Source organism: Panthera leo, chromosome B1 (genome assembly GCF_018350215.1).
Source record: "Panthera leo isolate Ple1 chromosome B1, P.leo_Ple1_pat1.1, whole genome shotgun sequence".
Classification (NCBI taxonomy): domain Eukaryota; kingdom Metazoa; phylum Chordata; class Mammalia; order Carnivora; family Felidae; genus Panthera; species Panthera leo.
The window spans coordinates 84494386-84510625 of NC_056682.1; the positions used below are offsets into that span (position 1 = coordinate 84494386).

Genomic DNA, 16240 nt, shown 5'->3' on the forward strand with positions numbered 1-16240 from the left:
ACATAAAGTATGGGAATTCCGTACCCAGGCCTTAAGAGGATTTGCAGCTCCCACTTCCTCTTTTATGGCCCTGGACACTGTGGAAGGAGTCTGACAACCCTGAGACCATCATGCCAGAAGAAGGCCCAATCTCGCCATGTGAAAAGGCCAAGTGGAAGAGAATGAAGGAACCCAGCCAACAGCCAGATTCAATGTCTTGAACCATCTCCGATAGTCCTTGGACAAATGGAGTCAAATCAACTGAGACCACAGACATTGTGGAGTAGAGACAAGTCATTGTCACTGTGTCCTGTCCAAATTTCTAAACTCAAAACCTTGAACAAATAAAATGGTTCTAAATTTTGGAGTTTATTGTATAGCAATGAAAACCTGACACTAAAATTGGGATGAGACCGGGTGATGTGTAGACACCTGAAGAGTATCAAGGACACAGTGAAGGCCAGAAAGGCATTAATGAACTTCTTCCTGGAGGCCAGACAGAGGCAACTCATATTACGTAGTGGCAGAATGTTTGGCAACACTGCAACAATATGGAAGAATGAAAACATACCTCATGAGCTTGTGGGCCTACCTAAGGAGATTTCTGAATGTGATAACTGGCTTCATTCAGCTGCCTAGAATTAATTACGGGAAGAGAAAGATGAACTGAAGTGTTCAAGTAGAAGTTAGAGGGAATCATTCAACACAGGACTTGCTAGGTTAGAAAATAAAACTTTTTGGGGCGCCTGGGTGGCTCAGTCGGTTAAGCATCCGACTTCGGCTCAGGTCATGATCTTGCGGTCCGTGAGTTCGAGCCCCGCATCGGGCTCTGTGTTGACAGCTCAGAGCCTGGAGCCTGTTTCAGGTTCTGTGTCTCCCTCTCTCTCTCTGACCCTCCCCCGTTCATGCTATCTCTCCCTGTCTCAAAAATAAATAAATATTTAAAAAAAGAAAATTAAAAAAAAAAAAAAAGAAAATTAAACTTTTTGTCATTCTTGCCTCTCCAGACAGCAGAAGATGCTCAAAGAAAGAAGCAGTCTTAGGACAAAGTTCAAAGCCAAGTATTAGTACAATGTGCTCTCAGGTTAAAGATCAAATCAAGCATGTGGCTGGAAGATACCTCATTAAGACCTCACATTAAGGCAGAGCCTCAGAGACTCAGCAGGACAAAGGACTTCTTCTTTTTTTTTTTTTAACACTTATTTTTTATTTTTGTGTGAGAGACAGAGACAGAGCGCAAGGTGGGGGAGGGGCAGAGAGAGATGGAGAGACACAGAATCCGAAGCAGGTTCCAGGCTCTGAGCTGCCAGCACAGAGCCTGACGTGGGGCTCAAACCCATGAACCACAAGATCATGACCTGAGCCAAAGTCTGACGCTTAACTGACTGAGACACCCAGATGCTCTCCAAAGGGTTTCTAAAACAGTAAGGGTCTCTCCTACAGCATTCGGATTTGCAGCCGAAGTAAAGAGGAGCCTGTCGTAAAAGTCTTGGATACATAAGTTTTCCATAATGGAATGAACCTCAATAAAATGTATAGGAAGGCCTCGAGGTTTATGAGAAAATTGTACTAAAATAACTCACCACCAGGTAAACGAAAAGGAGGACACAGAAGATCCCTAGATCCCGAACTCAAAGCTGGAAGCAGTCTACCCAAGTGCTGACAAGAGCTATTTCTCATGGAAAAGGAAGAATGACTCAAAGGAGGGGTCTTCAACTTTCCAGTCAGCCCAGCTGAGGTGCCAGACACAGGAATGAAGAAATCTTCTGGGATGTTTCATCTCCAACAAGCTGAATGTAGCCCAGATTGCAGAATCATGACAAATAACAAATTACTATTTCTCAAGCCAGTGGGTTCTGGGTGTTTCTGTTTATTTATTTTGTGGGTTTGTTTGTTTGTTTAATGCAGGCAGGGCAAATAACAGAAGCATTCTGACTGCTGTGCTGTGTTAAGAACAAGCTGGGGGTGGGGGGAGCAAGTATAGCATCAGGGAGACCAACTCTTGCAATAATACCATAAGGCAGGACAATAGTGGCTTGGACCTAGATGGCAGCTGCAAAGGTGACAAGAAGTCAGATGTGGGATATATTTTGAAAGGACAGCTTAAAGGACTTAGTGGCAGATTAAAATGTGGGGTATGAAAAAAAAAAAAAAAGGAGAACTCCGAGACTGACTAAGAGATTATCCATGCAACTCAAAGAATAGAACGGCCATCAAGTGAGATAAGGGAGACCATGGAAGAAGCAGTTTTGGGGGTTAAGTCAGGAATTCAACGAGTAGGATACATCTACATAGGAATGCAGACTAGACTGTTGTCTAGATGAGTCTGGAGTTCAGGGGGAGGTCATGACTGGAGACACGAATCACCACTCTCGGAAGACACTAACCACCACCAGGCAGGATGCAGTCAGGGAGTGAGTGTACATAGATACAGAAAGGATCCAGTGACTGAGCAGCGGACTCCTCTGTTGAGAGGACAGGGAATAGGAACCAGCAAGCTACTGAAATGGATGATGGGGAGGCAGAGGACAATGAAGAGAGCAGGACTGTCTGGAAGCAAAAATGAAGAACTCAGGTCCTGCTGAAAGAGAACCCAGCCCTAACCACGGATTTAACATGGGGGGGGGGGGGGTCTGGGTATCTCTAATGATACAGTTTTATGGAGCAGTAGGAATGACAGGCTGCCTGGTTCAAGAGAGAATGAGAAGAGAGAAATTGGAGACAGAAAGTAGAATTGACTTTCAGAGCTTTCCTATAAAATGGAGACCTAAAAACCAGGTGGCAGCTGGAGAGAAACACGAAGCCAAAGAGAGTTGTTTGTTGTTGCTGTTTATGGGAGAAATTACATTCATGGGAAAGACCCATTAGAGAGAGACAAAAATTGATGATAGAGAGAAGGAATGAATTGCTATAGCTATATCCCTTAGCAGATAATAGGAATAAGACTGTATATCTGAAGGACTGCCATGGATTTCTGGCTCATTTCCTTACCTCTAATTATATTTTCTTCAATAAATCCTACCCCAGACTAATTTTCCCCAAGTACTGTTTTTATTATAATACTCCAACATTGGTTTTTTGCTATATTTCCTACCTGTTTTACATTCCTCTGATTACTTCTTAGATTGTTGAATGATCTCTCATTGAAATCGATACAAACCAATCATGTGAACAACCCTTGGCTGGGCTCACACTTTTATGTCTTTATTCAAAATATAACTGTAGAGACACATAACAAGATGAATTTACAGAGACAAAAGCTATTACAGCATATAAGGAGAAATATAAGGAGAAAATAATTCTACCTGGGCAGTAGAAGGGGTTTCAGAAATTGTGGAGATTGGAGGCTTTGAGCAGGAGGCAGGAAGAATGACAAAAAGTGAGCAGGAATAGCAAGGGTGGTCTAGAGTATAGAGAAGTGTGTCTAGAACTGTATGGAAGAGGAGCCCAGACTGGGAAGGCTATCTAAGACCCCAAGCAGGGCTAGAACCTATTCTTGCCCCCCAACACTGCTCTCAGTGGGAAGCCTCTGCAGCTGCCAGTTCTTTACCATTCCCCCCCACCCCACCCCTCGACAAAAACACACACTATTGCTTAAGCACAATGGGCCATGGCAATCCAGAAACCAAGCATAGGGGCAGGGCGGGCAACAGGTTGAACCAGAGCAAACTGAGATCTTCAAAGGGAAGAACAGGCACCCATGGGGAACCCCATAGCTGTCCAAGGTCTGTAAGGGTATAGAGAGTTCTAACGGAACCAATTTCCAGATCCACTATTTACAAAGGGACCCCTTTTTATAAGCAATATGCCTGAAATGTGCTGACGGCAAGCATTTTCTGGCAAGTTCTCCTTTCCTACTTCCCCTTTCATAATTACCCTCCACCCATTTTACCAAAGAAAGGCACATCACTCTCCCATTCAGAATCTTACCATGTGCCTTGCCTCTCCAGGGTGCCAAATAAAGGGGCAATTTGAAAAACTGGTATTAGAGAAATCTGCCTTAATCAAAGCATTGATATCAACACCACCCAGGTCTACATTTATGATACACATCTTATGATACAATATAGTTTTATGCCTCATAATTACCAAAACTCAAATGAATTACTCTGGTTACCTGTGTACTAATGATCTTTACAATAACATAAAGAATAATTTTAACAAAATTATTTTAAAACTTTTAAACATATACTTTTTGTTGTTGATATGTACAAGGAGAAAATAAGAGGGGAAAATATACTGTAAAGTTTCTACCTATAAAATGTTCAGTTAAAGAATAACTGGGGTCAGTGCTAACAGTGCACAAGGAGTATTTCATTTCTCGAGTTTCTATTAGAAGGTACATGAACGAAATGCCCAGTGAGAGTGAAATGATACAAGGGATCATGGCATGTGCCACAGGGCTGCTTTCCTATGTCACTCTGATGAGTAGAGCCTCCCCCCACCAACCTTACAACCGATCATATTTTCTTGTTGTAGGATCATTTTCAGTTTCAATTCCTCTATTTAACAAAATACGGTCGTCACTCTCCTGATCCCCTCTGCACCCTGTTAGCACTTGGAGAAACCTTAGTATTTGGAAAACAATCAACTATGTATTCTTAGAACATGATCAGCTAACAGGCATTCAGACTTTTTTAATCCATATTTATATAGTCTATATACAAAATATACATGGAGATAGATAGATAGATAGATAGATAGATAGATAGATAGCAGATCTACGTATATTTTGGTCCTTCCAAAGATGACCTGCAAGACACTACTGGACTCTGGAATAAAACACTGAAAAATATATGTATACATATGCCCTGCCTCCAGACATAAAACATATATGAATAACACTGCTGAATTGAAATGAGATCAAACAGCCTCTTATTTATTTTTCATTCCAACACTGAATGTAACTTGAAAAAAAAGTGAAGTAATAAATAGTAATTAATATAATTACTAATAGTTAATTAGTAAAACTCACCATTAAATAGCTAGTAGTAAATACATCGCAGTACTAGCTAAAACCACACATGTTCTCTCAACGCCCCTATGGAATTTTTCCATTCAATCCATTCAAATAGGAGAGCAGCAAACACTTAAGCATTGTTCAACCTCAAAAGCCTCACGTGGTAATCTGCAATCACTGAGTAAGTAAATCTAAGAGCTAATACTGAGCTAAGGAAAGAAGCTGGCTTCTTGCCAACTCTCATACCATTGGAGCCTGTGAAAAGGCTTCTTAAATAGTTGACTACACCACCTCGGTTGTGATATAATTGGGAAAGGCTTCTGTTCTGATCTCTCCACGAATCCCACCTTTCTACTTGGATGGATGAATGAATAGTTAGATCGATAGATTCACACACTGATCAATCCACCTGTACCTATGTCATGCTCTATCAGCAAAAACTGATGCAAATTAAACAAATGTTTTCATTCAGGAACCGTAAGAGAAATTTCTCCAATGAACCAAACACAAATAAATACTCATGCGAATATTATTTGATCATAAGGCTAATCTGCCTGTCTATCTATCTATGTATAATAATATAATAAATGTATAATTAATGAAGTCAATCATGCAAGTACTGTATAAGCAGTATTACTTGAAAACCAACCTTCTATCATAAAACTGCATCAAAATGAAGTAGTAGATAGTTGTCACTGACAAATTGTGGGAAATACTTCTCTGGAAATATCATCCTTCATAAACACCAGTGATCTGAAATCTGTCCAGGTTCAAATCCCAGCTCTACCACTTAACTAGCTCTGTGACTTTGGGAAAGTTATTTAATTACCCTATGCTTCCATTTTCTCGGCTATATAACACAGTCCGTACCACCACCTAAGTTTATCATGATGATTTTTAAAAATACATACATACTCGGAACAATGTCCGGTACATACTAAGAACTCAACAAGTATTAGCTATGATTCATATTATTTCCCATAATTCAAGTTGCTGGCCAAAAGACAGCACTGTCTGTATTATCATTAACTAACCTTCAAAAGAATAGTTATCTAATGAACAAACTTAACAGTCAACTCTAAGAGAGAAATGAAAAAAAGGACAGTTTTCTAAGTTTTAAAATGTTTTAAAAACTATTTGGGGTCCAAGAGACATTTGCAAACCTAATTAGAGTTGTGGATATTTTCTTCAGAAAAATCCACTTACATACAACATTTCAGGGCTTCATTCACATCCTTCCTGAAATCTACTCAGAGCCAGCAAACCTGAGATGGAGAACCTTCTAGGGTTTAAAATCCTTCAATTATCGAACTCTATTCCAATAAACGTTAAACCACAGATTTTCCCCATCCTCCAAAAAACATTATAAACTTGTATTTCATTGACAAATATTGTGTCTTGCAATATAGCTGTTGACATTTATATACAAATCTCATTGATGAAAAGAAAATCATCAAATTGTTCTTCTTAAGTCCCCCAATAATCTGCAGTAAAGTTCCAAACTCCAGGACAACAGCTTCAAACCAGGTTCTAGAGTTGCCACTCCAAATCGGCAGAGAATAGTGAACCAAAGTATGGGAAGGAGCATCTGGCTGGCTCAGTCCACAGAGCATGCGACTCTTGATCTCAAGGATGTGACTGCAAGCCCCACATTGGGTGCAGAGCTTACTTAATATATATATAGAGAGAGAGGGAGAGAGAGAGAGAGAGAGAGAGATGATAGATAGATAGATAGATAGATAGATAGATAGATAGACAGACAGGCAGACAGGCAGACAAACAATTAAAAATCAAAGTATAGGAACACTGCCTACTAGAGATTCAGGACCAGTGACTAACCTAACTCCTCTGTGTCACTCTGTCACAGAGCAGATGATACTGCAGGAAAAGGCCATTCTGAGTATGACTAAAATTTTGAGAGGAGGAAACAGAGGGAGAGATGTAAGAATGTGACCTTAAAACACAATCACAACAAACCTTTAGAACTTTCTGAGATATCTTAACTTGATTATGTAAAATTTTAAATTCTTCATCGCTTTTTAAGTCTAAGAAGGCTATTGCTTTTCCTTCAGTTCCTTCTTTTATATATCTTTATATAAATAATGATATATTTATATCTTTTATATATCTTTATGCTTTTTCCTTTGTGCCTCCTTCCTCTGTCTACCATGCCCATCACACTGCTTTTCAATAAAAGAACAGTAGTTTAAAATTTGATCCATATTGTACCTTGATGCTTTCAGTGGAATAGTCCACCACACAGCCACTGCACTGCTGAAGGCCACGATCACCCGGACCTTATCTGTTCATTCAATCAAGTCAATAAAACCTTTTTATTTTAGGCACACTGACAAGATGAGGGAGCCCATCAGTTACAGGTAGATGGCATGCGCCTTGCCATAACATTAGAAAGTACTTTTAAAAACATAATGGAAAAATAGCTAGCGAAAACCACTTTACTTCCAGTTCTGAAACTTCTGACACATCCTGTTTAAGAATCTGTTATAAGCATCGTTTAAGAATCCTCTTGCTTTATGGATACGCTGACGTTATCAAAGTCTTCAACGCACGGAATTTCATAGTTCAATTAAAATGAATTGTAAACATTCGCAAAATGCAGTCTCAGTAACAATGGAAAAAAATTAACTGGACTTTCATTTAAATCCATCTTGAATAAGGATTTTACTGCAAGTTTAAGTCTCCTGTGTCTCTTCCAAGTTTCTAATACTGCTTTTCTAAGAGATGAGTGGCTTGATCAAGGCTGGAACTAATAACATAGACCCAGGCCTGAGTGCCCATCAGTAACCATTTCTGCAAGTTCCTCTCCCAAGGACGACAAGTGTCCTCCTGATCAAAGAAGGGGAGGGTGACTTGATTTTGCAAGCAAAGGGAGAGACCCACCCGCAGGGTCCTAGACACATTTGAGCTGACCCGCAAGGAGTGTGGGAGGGGGCAGGGAAGAAGCGGGGAGCTGCGGTACCTTTCTTCGAACTCTCTGAGGTCAGTTAGGTGCAGAACTCAGCGCTCAGTGCTGCCAGACCGCGTCTTCTCCGAAACGGGCAGCCTGGGGCGGGAGGCAGGCGCACGTCCCTCGCTCTCCGCGGGTCAGCTGCGGAGTTAGCGGAGAGGAGACACCGGCGCCGGGCGCTGCCTCCCGCTGACCCGCTGCCTGCAGCACCGAAAGAGCCAAGCGCACGGAGGAGCCGCGCGGGAACCGCAAGCGGACCAGCAATCTGCGTTCCCAATCTGCGTTCCTCTGGGAGCAGAGGATGGCGAGGAGAGCCCACGGGAGGAATAAAGGGTCAGAAGGGGGAAAACCTCTGCACGTAGTGCAACGGAAAACTGAAGTCGCGGTTAAGTGTTCCCCGTGAGAGGGCGGGGCGGCCCGGTCCGCAGCTGGTGGGGGGAAATGGGTAGGTCCGCCCGGAGCTGGGAGAGGCCCGAGGCGTAGACTTTCGGGGAAAATTCCATCGACCTTTCAACCACCACCACCTTCCCCCCCACAGGCGGAGAAGCAGAACTCTGTACCTCCATCGAGTCCCGGCTGTAGGGCTGGGGGGCGGCGAGCGGCGCAGCTGGACGGGAACTGCCACCCGGCTCCCTGCCCCGGCGTTGGGCTTCGACTACAAAGAGCGAGTCAGCTGGGGTTCCCCTGGGCGCCCTGAACCCAGGGAGTCCCAACCCTCAGCGAAAAGAAAAGTGAAAGAGAAAAGAGCAAGGAGCAGAGGGCAAGATAAACATCTTCAGAGGAGGCTGGGGGAGGGGCGGGATGGCCGCAGCCCCTGAACGACTGCCCAGGTGTTGCAGCTCCACGCCCCCAGGGCTGGGACGCCCCGCAGGTTTCCGCCACTGCCCAGTCCTGGGGCGCAGAACCTGGAAGGAGAGCTTGGACGAAGGCAGGGAGCGCCTGCCCCCGATTTCGTCCTTTACTTTCTGGGGCACCTGCAGGGAAAGCGAGAAATCTCAGAGACGGAGACCACCCGCCGCACCCACCCAGCCTAGCTTGGCGCAGGAGGCTTCCCCAGAGAAGCCTGGAGACCTGGGCGCGTGGCGTGCACCCAAGTGGCCCACAGGCGAGGGGAAAACGTGTAGGAGCGAGTTGGGCGACTATTCCAGACCAGCCCCTCAACCCGCGCGGCGCAGGCTGTAAGAAGGAAGCCTCAAGTTTTGTTGGAGAGAACGGAGTAAGACACCTGGATGACTAGGGAGTTAGGGTAAACTGGAAGGAATGAGCCAGCCTGTAAATTACTTTTCCAGTCTAGTCTTACACTGCACATGGTCCCATCAAATAGGACCGTGTGAAATGTTATTATAATATTTTACAGTGGAAGGAAGGGACTAGGTTCTCTGAAGCTGAGTGATCTTTATGCTACACAGAGTCATCAGAAAAGACCTCCTGCCCAGTTTTGGAAACACTTTGGAGAAAACCTTGAACACATTTGAATTACTGAAAATCCCTAATAAAAAGTGCTTCCCCAAATTTTCCAGTCATGTCACAGAAAAAAAGGATATGGCTCCTGGAGTTTAATAAACACTTAACCATCTTTCCTTTACAATTGAGTATATGTTTTTAAAAAATAGAAATATATTAGAAGTGACTTAAATATTAAATGTGCATAAAATTCCACATTAAAAAAATTCATTTTTATGAAAAAGTTCATCTGCAGATAGTCACTATCAACAAAATAAGTGATATATAAACATGTAAAGACCATTTTAACAATTCAAAATTTTACCATAGTTGTAAATGATAGTTAAAGAAATTGAGCATTCTTTTCTGTCCGAGACAATGTAGTGTTGAATTTTCTTGTAAGAATGCCAAGGATCTCAAATCGAATCAGACTTTTTCATAGCAATTGCTGAAGCTCTAATTTGCAGAATGGGCATTCATTGTGAGAGCAGGCCTGCCGTGGGATTGGATTCTGTAACAAAGATGGTGGCCACAAAAGGCGGACACTATGTGTAAACACGAATATGCAGATTAGGAATGGAGAAGCGGATCTGTGTCCTACCGTCAACTTGGACTGAAGCAGAGCTTCTTGGGCTCCTGCGAAGTGGGCTCCTGTCATACGTCCTTCAGCACACTTACGGATGCTGTGTACTCTGCAGCTGGGAGCTGCAATAGATGTCCAGACAGTATGACATCTCATGGCCACACAGAGCCAGATATCATTGCTGCCAGAGGACACCTCCCATCTCAGAACTTGCTGTGATCCGGCTGCCCGGGAGCACTGGAGAAAGCTGCTCTTAGCTAGGGCTTACTAGCCTATGGGCTCCAGCTGCCCACAGGGCTAAGGGGCATCAAGGTCCAAAAGCACACTTTGAACATGTGACCACCATGAGCTACTAGAGAGGTTTTCACAATGCTCTGGAAAACTGATGGGGATTTTCTTCATAAACCTGAGTTTTAAAGTATAATCTGAGTACATAAGAATAATAAAACTGGTCTACAAATACTGACCAAGCTAATACATACGAGTTCTAAACCAAGATGGGCTGAATGGGATATAAAGCATTTAGTTACGTTGGGGAGATAAAAAACATAAATAACAATAAAGTGAAATTGAAAATGATTACAGCCATAAAATAGGCTTTGCTCTACTATTTGCCTCCTAAATAGGTCAAATTTGTTTTCTTAATTACAGAAAATAAAACTATTTTGAATTAGTTATAGAAGTGCCTGCAATTCAATGATGGTGGGTTTTCAGCATAGTTTGTTTTTGTTGCACTACACTCAAAGAGAAAAGTCTAATATATGCAACTTGTATTTTTAGTTGCCACAGGCTGTTTGGCAAGATATTGAAAATTCCTCACACCAATGAACAAGTAAATTCCACTGTATAAATTAAAAACAAAGACCAAGAGGGGCGCCTGGGTGGCGCAGTCGGTTAAGCGTCCGACTTCAGCCAGGTCACGATCTCGCGGTCCGTGAGTTCGAGCCCCGCGTCAGGCTCTGGGCTGATGGCTCGGAGCCTGGAGCCTGTTTCCGATTCTGTGTCTCCCTCTCTCTCTGCCCCTCCCCCGTTCATGCTCTGTCTCTCTCTGTCCCAAAAATAAATAAAAAACGTTGAAAAATAAAAAATTTTTAAAAAAAATAAAAAAAAAAAAACAAACAAAGACCAAGACTGATGAAATAATTCGAAACTACCATAATTCATAAAATTATAATGTAGAAAGAAGTAAAAATTAACTAAACCTCATAGAAGTGACCATAATAACCTTTCTTTGAATTTAAATAATTAACAATAAAATCATAGTTCAATACATTTTTAATATCTGATTTTTCTTTCCAAAGGCAATGTTTGCCAATTGGGCAGTTGTCCTTTTATTTTTTAATGTATATTTAAATTTTAGTTAATATACAGTGAAAGACTGGTTTCAGGAGTAGAATTCAGTGATACATCACTTACGTGCAACACCCAGGGCTCCTCACTAGTGCCCTCTTTAATACCCATCACCCATTTTACCTCCCTCACCCACGTACCTCAATCAACCCTCAGTTTGTTCTTTATCCTTGTTTGGTTGTTTGTTTAATTTTTGGACTTTCTCCATAGTTTGGCTATTGTTGATAGTGCTGCTGTAAATATCGCGGTGCACACACCCCTTCGAAACTATATATTTGTATCCTTTGGGTAAATACCGAGTCGTACAATTGCTGAATCATAGGGTAGTTCTATTTTTAATTTTTTGAGGAACCTCCATACTGTTCTCCAGAGTGGCTGCACCAGTTTGCATTCCCATCAGTGGTGCAAGAGGGTCCCCCTTTTCCTGCAACTTCACCAACACTTGTTGTTTCTTGTGTTGTTAAATTTAGCCATTCCAACAAGTGTAAAGTGGTATCTCATTGTGGTTTTGATTTGTAGTTGCCTGATAATGAGTGACACTGAGCATCTTTTCATGTGTCTGTTATGTCTGGATGTCTTCTTTGGCAAAGCGTCTATTAATGTTTTCTGCCCATTTGTTAACTGGGTTATTTGTCTTTAAAATAAATTACTAAAAAAATAAACAAAATAAATTACTGGTAAGTGTTTCCTATAGCTTTTGAGACTACATGGCAGTAGTTACCAGTTAGCTCATCTGATTCAGAGTTCAAAGTCCATGATTGTGACCTTATTTATGATCCTAAGAATGAACCACAGGCCAAGAACTAGTTGACCTTTGGGTCTTTTTTTTTTTTTTTTCAATATATAAAATGTATTGTCTAATTGGTTTCCATACAACACCCAGTGCTCATCCCAAAAGGTGCCCTCCTCAATACCCATCAACCACCCTCCCCTCCCTCCCACCCCCCATCAACCCTCAGTTTGTTCTCAGTTTTTAACAGTCTCTTATGCTTTGGCTCTCTCCCACTCTAACCTCTTTTTTTTTTTTTTTCCATCCCCTCCCCCATGGGTTTCTGTTAAGTTTCTCAGGATCCACATAAGAGTGAAACTATATGGTATCTGTCTTTCTCTGTACGGCTTATTTCACTTAGCATCACACTCTCCAGTTCCATCCACCTTGCTACAAAGGGCCATATTTCATTCTTTCTCATTGCCACGTAGTACTCCATTGTGTATATAAACCACAATTTCTTTATCCATTCATCAGTTGATGGACACTTAGGCTTTTTCCACAATTTGGCTATTGTTGAGAGTGTGGCTATAAACATTGGGGTACAAGTGCCCCTATGCATCAGTACTCCTGTATCCCTTGGGTAAATTCCTAGCAGTGCTATTGCTGGGTCATAGCGTAGGTCTATTTTTAATTTTTTGAGGAACCTCCACACTATTTTCCAGACTGGCTGCACCAATTTGCATTCCCACCAACAGTGCAAGAGGGTTCCCGTTTCTCCACATCCTCTCCAGCATCTATAGTCTCCTGATTTGTGCATTTTGGCCACTCTGACTGGCGTGAGGTGGTATCTGAGTGTGGTTTTGATTTGTATTTCCCTGATGAGGAGCGACGTTGAGCATCTTTTCATGTGCCTGTTGGCCATCCGGATGTCTTCTTTTTTTTAAATTTTTTTTATTTTTTTTTAATGTTTTATTTATTTTTGAGACAAGGAGAGACAGAGCATGAACAGGGGAGGGTCAGAGAGAGGGAGACACAGAATCTGAAACAGGCTCCAGGCTCTGAGCTGTCAGCACAGAGCCCGACGCAGGGCTCGAACTCACGGACCGCGAGATCATGACCTGAGCCGAAGTCGGCCGCTTAACTGACTGAGCCACCCAGGCGCCCCCATCCAGATGTCTTCTTTAGAGAAGTGTCTATTCATGTTTTCTGCCCATTTCTTCACTGGGTTATTTGTTTTTTGGGTGTGGAGTTTGGTGAGCTCTTTATAGATTTTGGATACTAGCCCTTTGTCCGATATGTCATTTGCAAATATCTTTTCCCATTCCGTTGGTTGCCTTCCATTGGGTGTTTCCTTTGCTGTGCAGAAGCTTTTTATCTTCATAAGGTCCCAGTAGTTCATTTTTGCTTTTAATTCCCTTGCCTTTGGGGATGTGTCAAGTAAGAACTTGCTACGACTGAGGTCAGAGAGGTCTTTTCCTGCTTTCTCCTCTAGGGTTTTGATGGTTTCCTGTCTCACATTCAGGTCCTTCATCCATTTTGAGTTTATTTTTGTGAATGGTGTGAGAAAGTGGTCTAGTTTCATTCTTCTGCATGTTGCTGTCCAGTTCTCCCAGCACCATTTGTTAAAGAGACTGTCTTTTTTCCATTGGATGTTCTTTCCTGCTTTGTCAAAAATTAGTTGGCCATACGTTTGTGGGTCTAGTTCTGGGGTTTCTATTCTATTCCATTGGTCTATGTGTCTGTTTTTGTGCCAATACCATGCTGTCTTGATGATGACAGCTTTGTAGTAGAGGCTAAAGTCTGGGATTGTGATGCCTCCTGCTTTGGTCTTCTTCTTCAAAATTACTTTGGCTATTCGGGGCCTTTTGTGGTTCCATATGAATTTTAGGATTGCTTGTTCTAGTTTCGAGAAGAATGCTGGTGCAATTTTGATTGGGATTGCATTGAATGTGTAGATAGCTTTTGGCTATCTACATTTGACATTTTGACAATATTTATTCTTCCAATCCATGAGCAGGGAATGTCTTTCCATTTCTTTATATCTTCTTCAATTACCTTCATAAGCTTTCTATAGTTTTCAGCATACAGATCTTTTACATCTTTGGTTAGATTTATCCCTAGGTATTTTACGCTTCTTGGTGCACTTGTGAATGGGATCAGTACATTGATGTACTGTGATGTACAGTACAATGATTTCTGTACATTGATTTTGTATCCTGCAACTTTGTTGAATTCATGTATCAGTTCTAGCAGACTTTTGGTGGAGTCTATCAGATTTTCCATGTATAGTATCATGTCATCTGCAAAAAGCGAAAGCTTGACTTCATCTTTGCCAATTTGGATGCCTTTGATTTCCTTTTGTTGTCTGATTGCTGATGCTAGAACTTCCAACACTATGTTAAACAACAGCAGTGAGCGTGGACATCCCTGTCATGTTCCTGATCTCAGGGAAAAAGCTCTCAGTTTTTCCCCATTGAGGATGATGTTAGCTGTGGGCTTTTCATAAATGGCTTTGATGATGTTTAAGTATGTTCCTTCTATCCCGACTTTCTCGAGAGTTTTTATTAAGAAAGTGTGCTGAATTTTGTCAAAGGCCTTTTCTGCATCGATTGACTGGATCATATGGTTCTTATCTTTTCTTTTATTAATGTGATGTATCACTTTGATTGATTTGCGAATGTTGAACCAGCCCTGCATCCCAGGAATGAATCCCACTTGATCATGGTGAATAATTCTTTTTATATGCTGTTGAATTCGATTTGCTAGGATCTTATTGAGAATTTTTGCATCCATATTCATCAGGGATATTGGCCTGTAGTTCTCTTTTTTTACTGGGTCTCTGTCTGGTATAGGAATCAAAGTAATACTGGCTTCATAGAATGAGTCTCGAAGTTTTCCTTCCCTTTCTATTTTTTGGAATAGCTTGAGAAGGATAGGTATTATCTCTGCTGTAAACGTCTGGTAGAACTCCCCTGGGAAGTCATCTGGTCCTGGACTCTTATTTGTTGGGAGATTTTTGATGACTGATTCTATTTCTTTGCTGGTTATGGGTCTGTTCAAGCTTTCTATTTCCTCCTGATTGAGTTTTGGAAGTGTGTGGGTGTTTAGGAATTTGTCCATTTCTTCCAGGTTGTCCAGTTTGTTGGCATATAAGTTTTCATAGTATTCCCTGATAATTGCTTGTATCTCTGAGGGATTGGTTGTAATTCCATTTTCATTCAGGATTTTATCTATTTGGGTCCTCTCACTTTTCTTTTTGAGAAGCCTGGCTAGAGGTTTATCAATTTTGTTTATTTTTTCCAAACCAACTCTTGGTTTTGTTGATCTGCTCTACAGTTTTTTTAGATTCTATATTATTTCTGCTCTGATCTTTATTATTTCTCTTCTTCTGCTGGGTTTAGGATGCCTTTGCTGTTCCGCTTCTATTTCCTTTAGGTGTGCTGTTAGATTTTGTATTTGGGATTTTTCTTGTTTCTTGACATAGGCCTGGATTGCAATGTATTTTCCTCTCAGGACTGCCTTCGCTGCGTCCCAAAGCGTTTGGATTGTTGTATTTTCATTTTCGTTTGTTTCCATATATTTTTTAATTTCTTCTCTAATTGCCTGGTTGACCCACTCATTCTTTAGTAGGGTGTTCTTTAACCTCCATGCTTTTGGAGGTTTTCCAGACTTTTTCCTGTGGTTGATTTCAAGCTTCATAGCATTGTGGTCTGAAAGTATGCATGGTATAATTTCAATTCTTGTAAACTTATGAAGGGCTGTTTTGTGACCCAGTATATGATCTATCTTGGAGAATGTTCCATGTGCACTTGAGAAGAAAGTATATTCTGTTGCTTTGGGATGCAGAGTTCTAAATATATCTGTCAAGTCCATCTGATCCAATGTATCATTCAGGGCCCTTGTTTATTTGTTGACCGTGTGTCTAGATGATCTATCCATTTCTGTAAGTGGAGTGTTAAAGTCCCCTGCAATTACCACATTCTTATAAATAAGGTTGCTTATGTTTGTGAGTAATTGTTTTATATATTTGGGGGCTCCTGTATTCAGCACATAGACATTTATAATTGTTAGCTCTTCCTGATGGATAGACCCTGTAATTATTATATAATGCCCTTCTTCACCTCTTGTTACAGCCTTTAATGTAAAGTCTAGTTTGTCTGATATAGGTATGGCTACTCCAGCTTTCTTTTTACTTCCAGTGACATAATAAATAGTTCTCCATCCCCTCACTCTCAATCTGAAGGT

The 16240-nt window shown here is 41.4% G+C and overlaps 1 protein-coding gene across 4 annotated transcripts in view; it reads right to left on the reverse strand.

Moving 5' to 3' along the window:
* Positions 1 to 16240, reverse strand: part of IL15 (interleukin 15) — a 137120-nt gene that overhangs the window by 70480 nt on the left and 50400 nt on the right. For 2 of the 4 annotated variants that reach the window (XM_042935424.1, XM_042935420.1), the window contains exon 1: positions 8468 to 8913. The exons of 1 other annotated variant lie outside the window; for it this stretch is intronic. In XM_042935424.1, coding sequence (XP_042791358.1) covers positions 8468 to 8473 — 6 coding nt within the window. In that variant the 5' untranslated portion in view covers positions 8474 to 8913. Of the gene's footprint in view, positions 1 to 7919; positions 8420 to 8467; positions 8914 to 16240 lie in introns of those variants that run through there. One more of the 4 variants, XM_042935423.1, reaches the window with a different exon arrangement.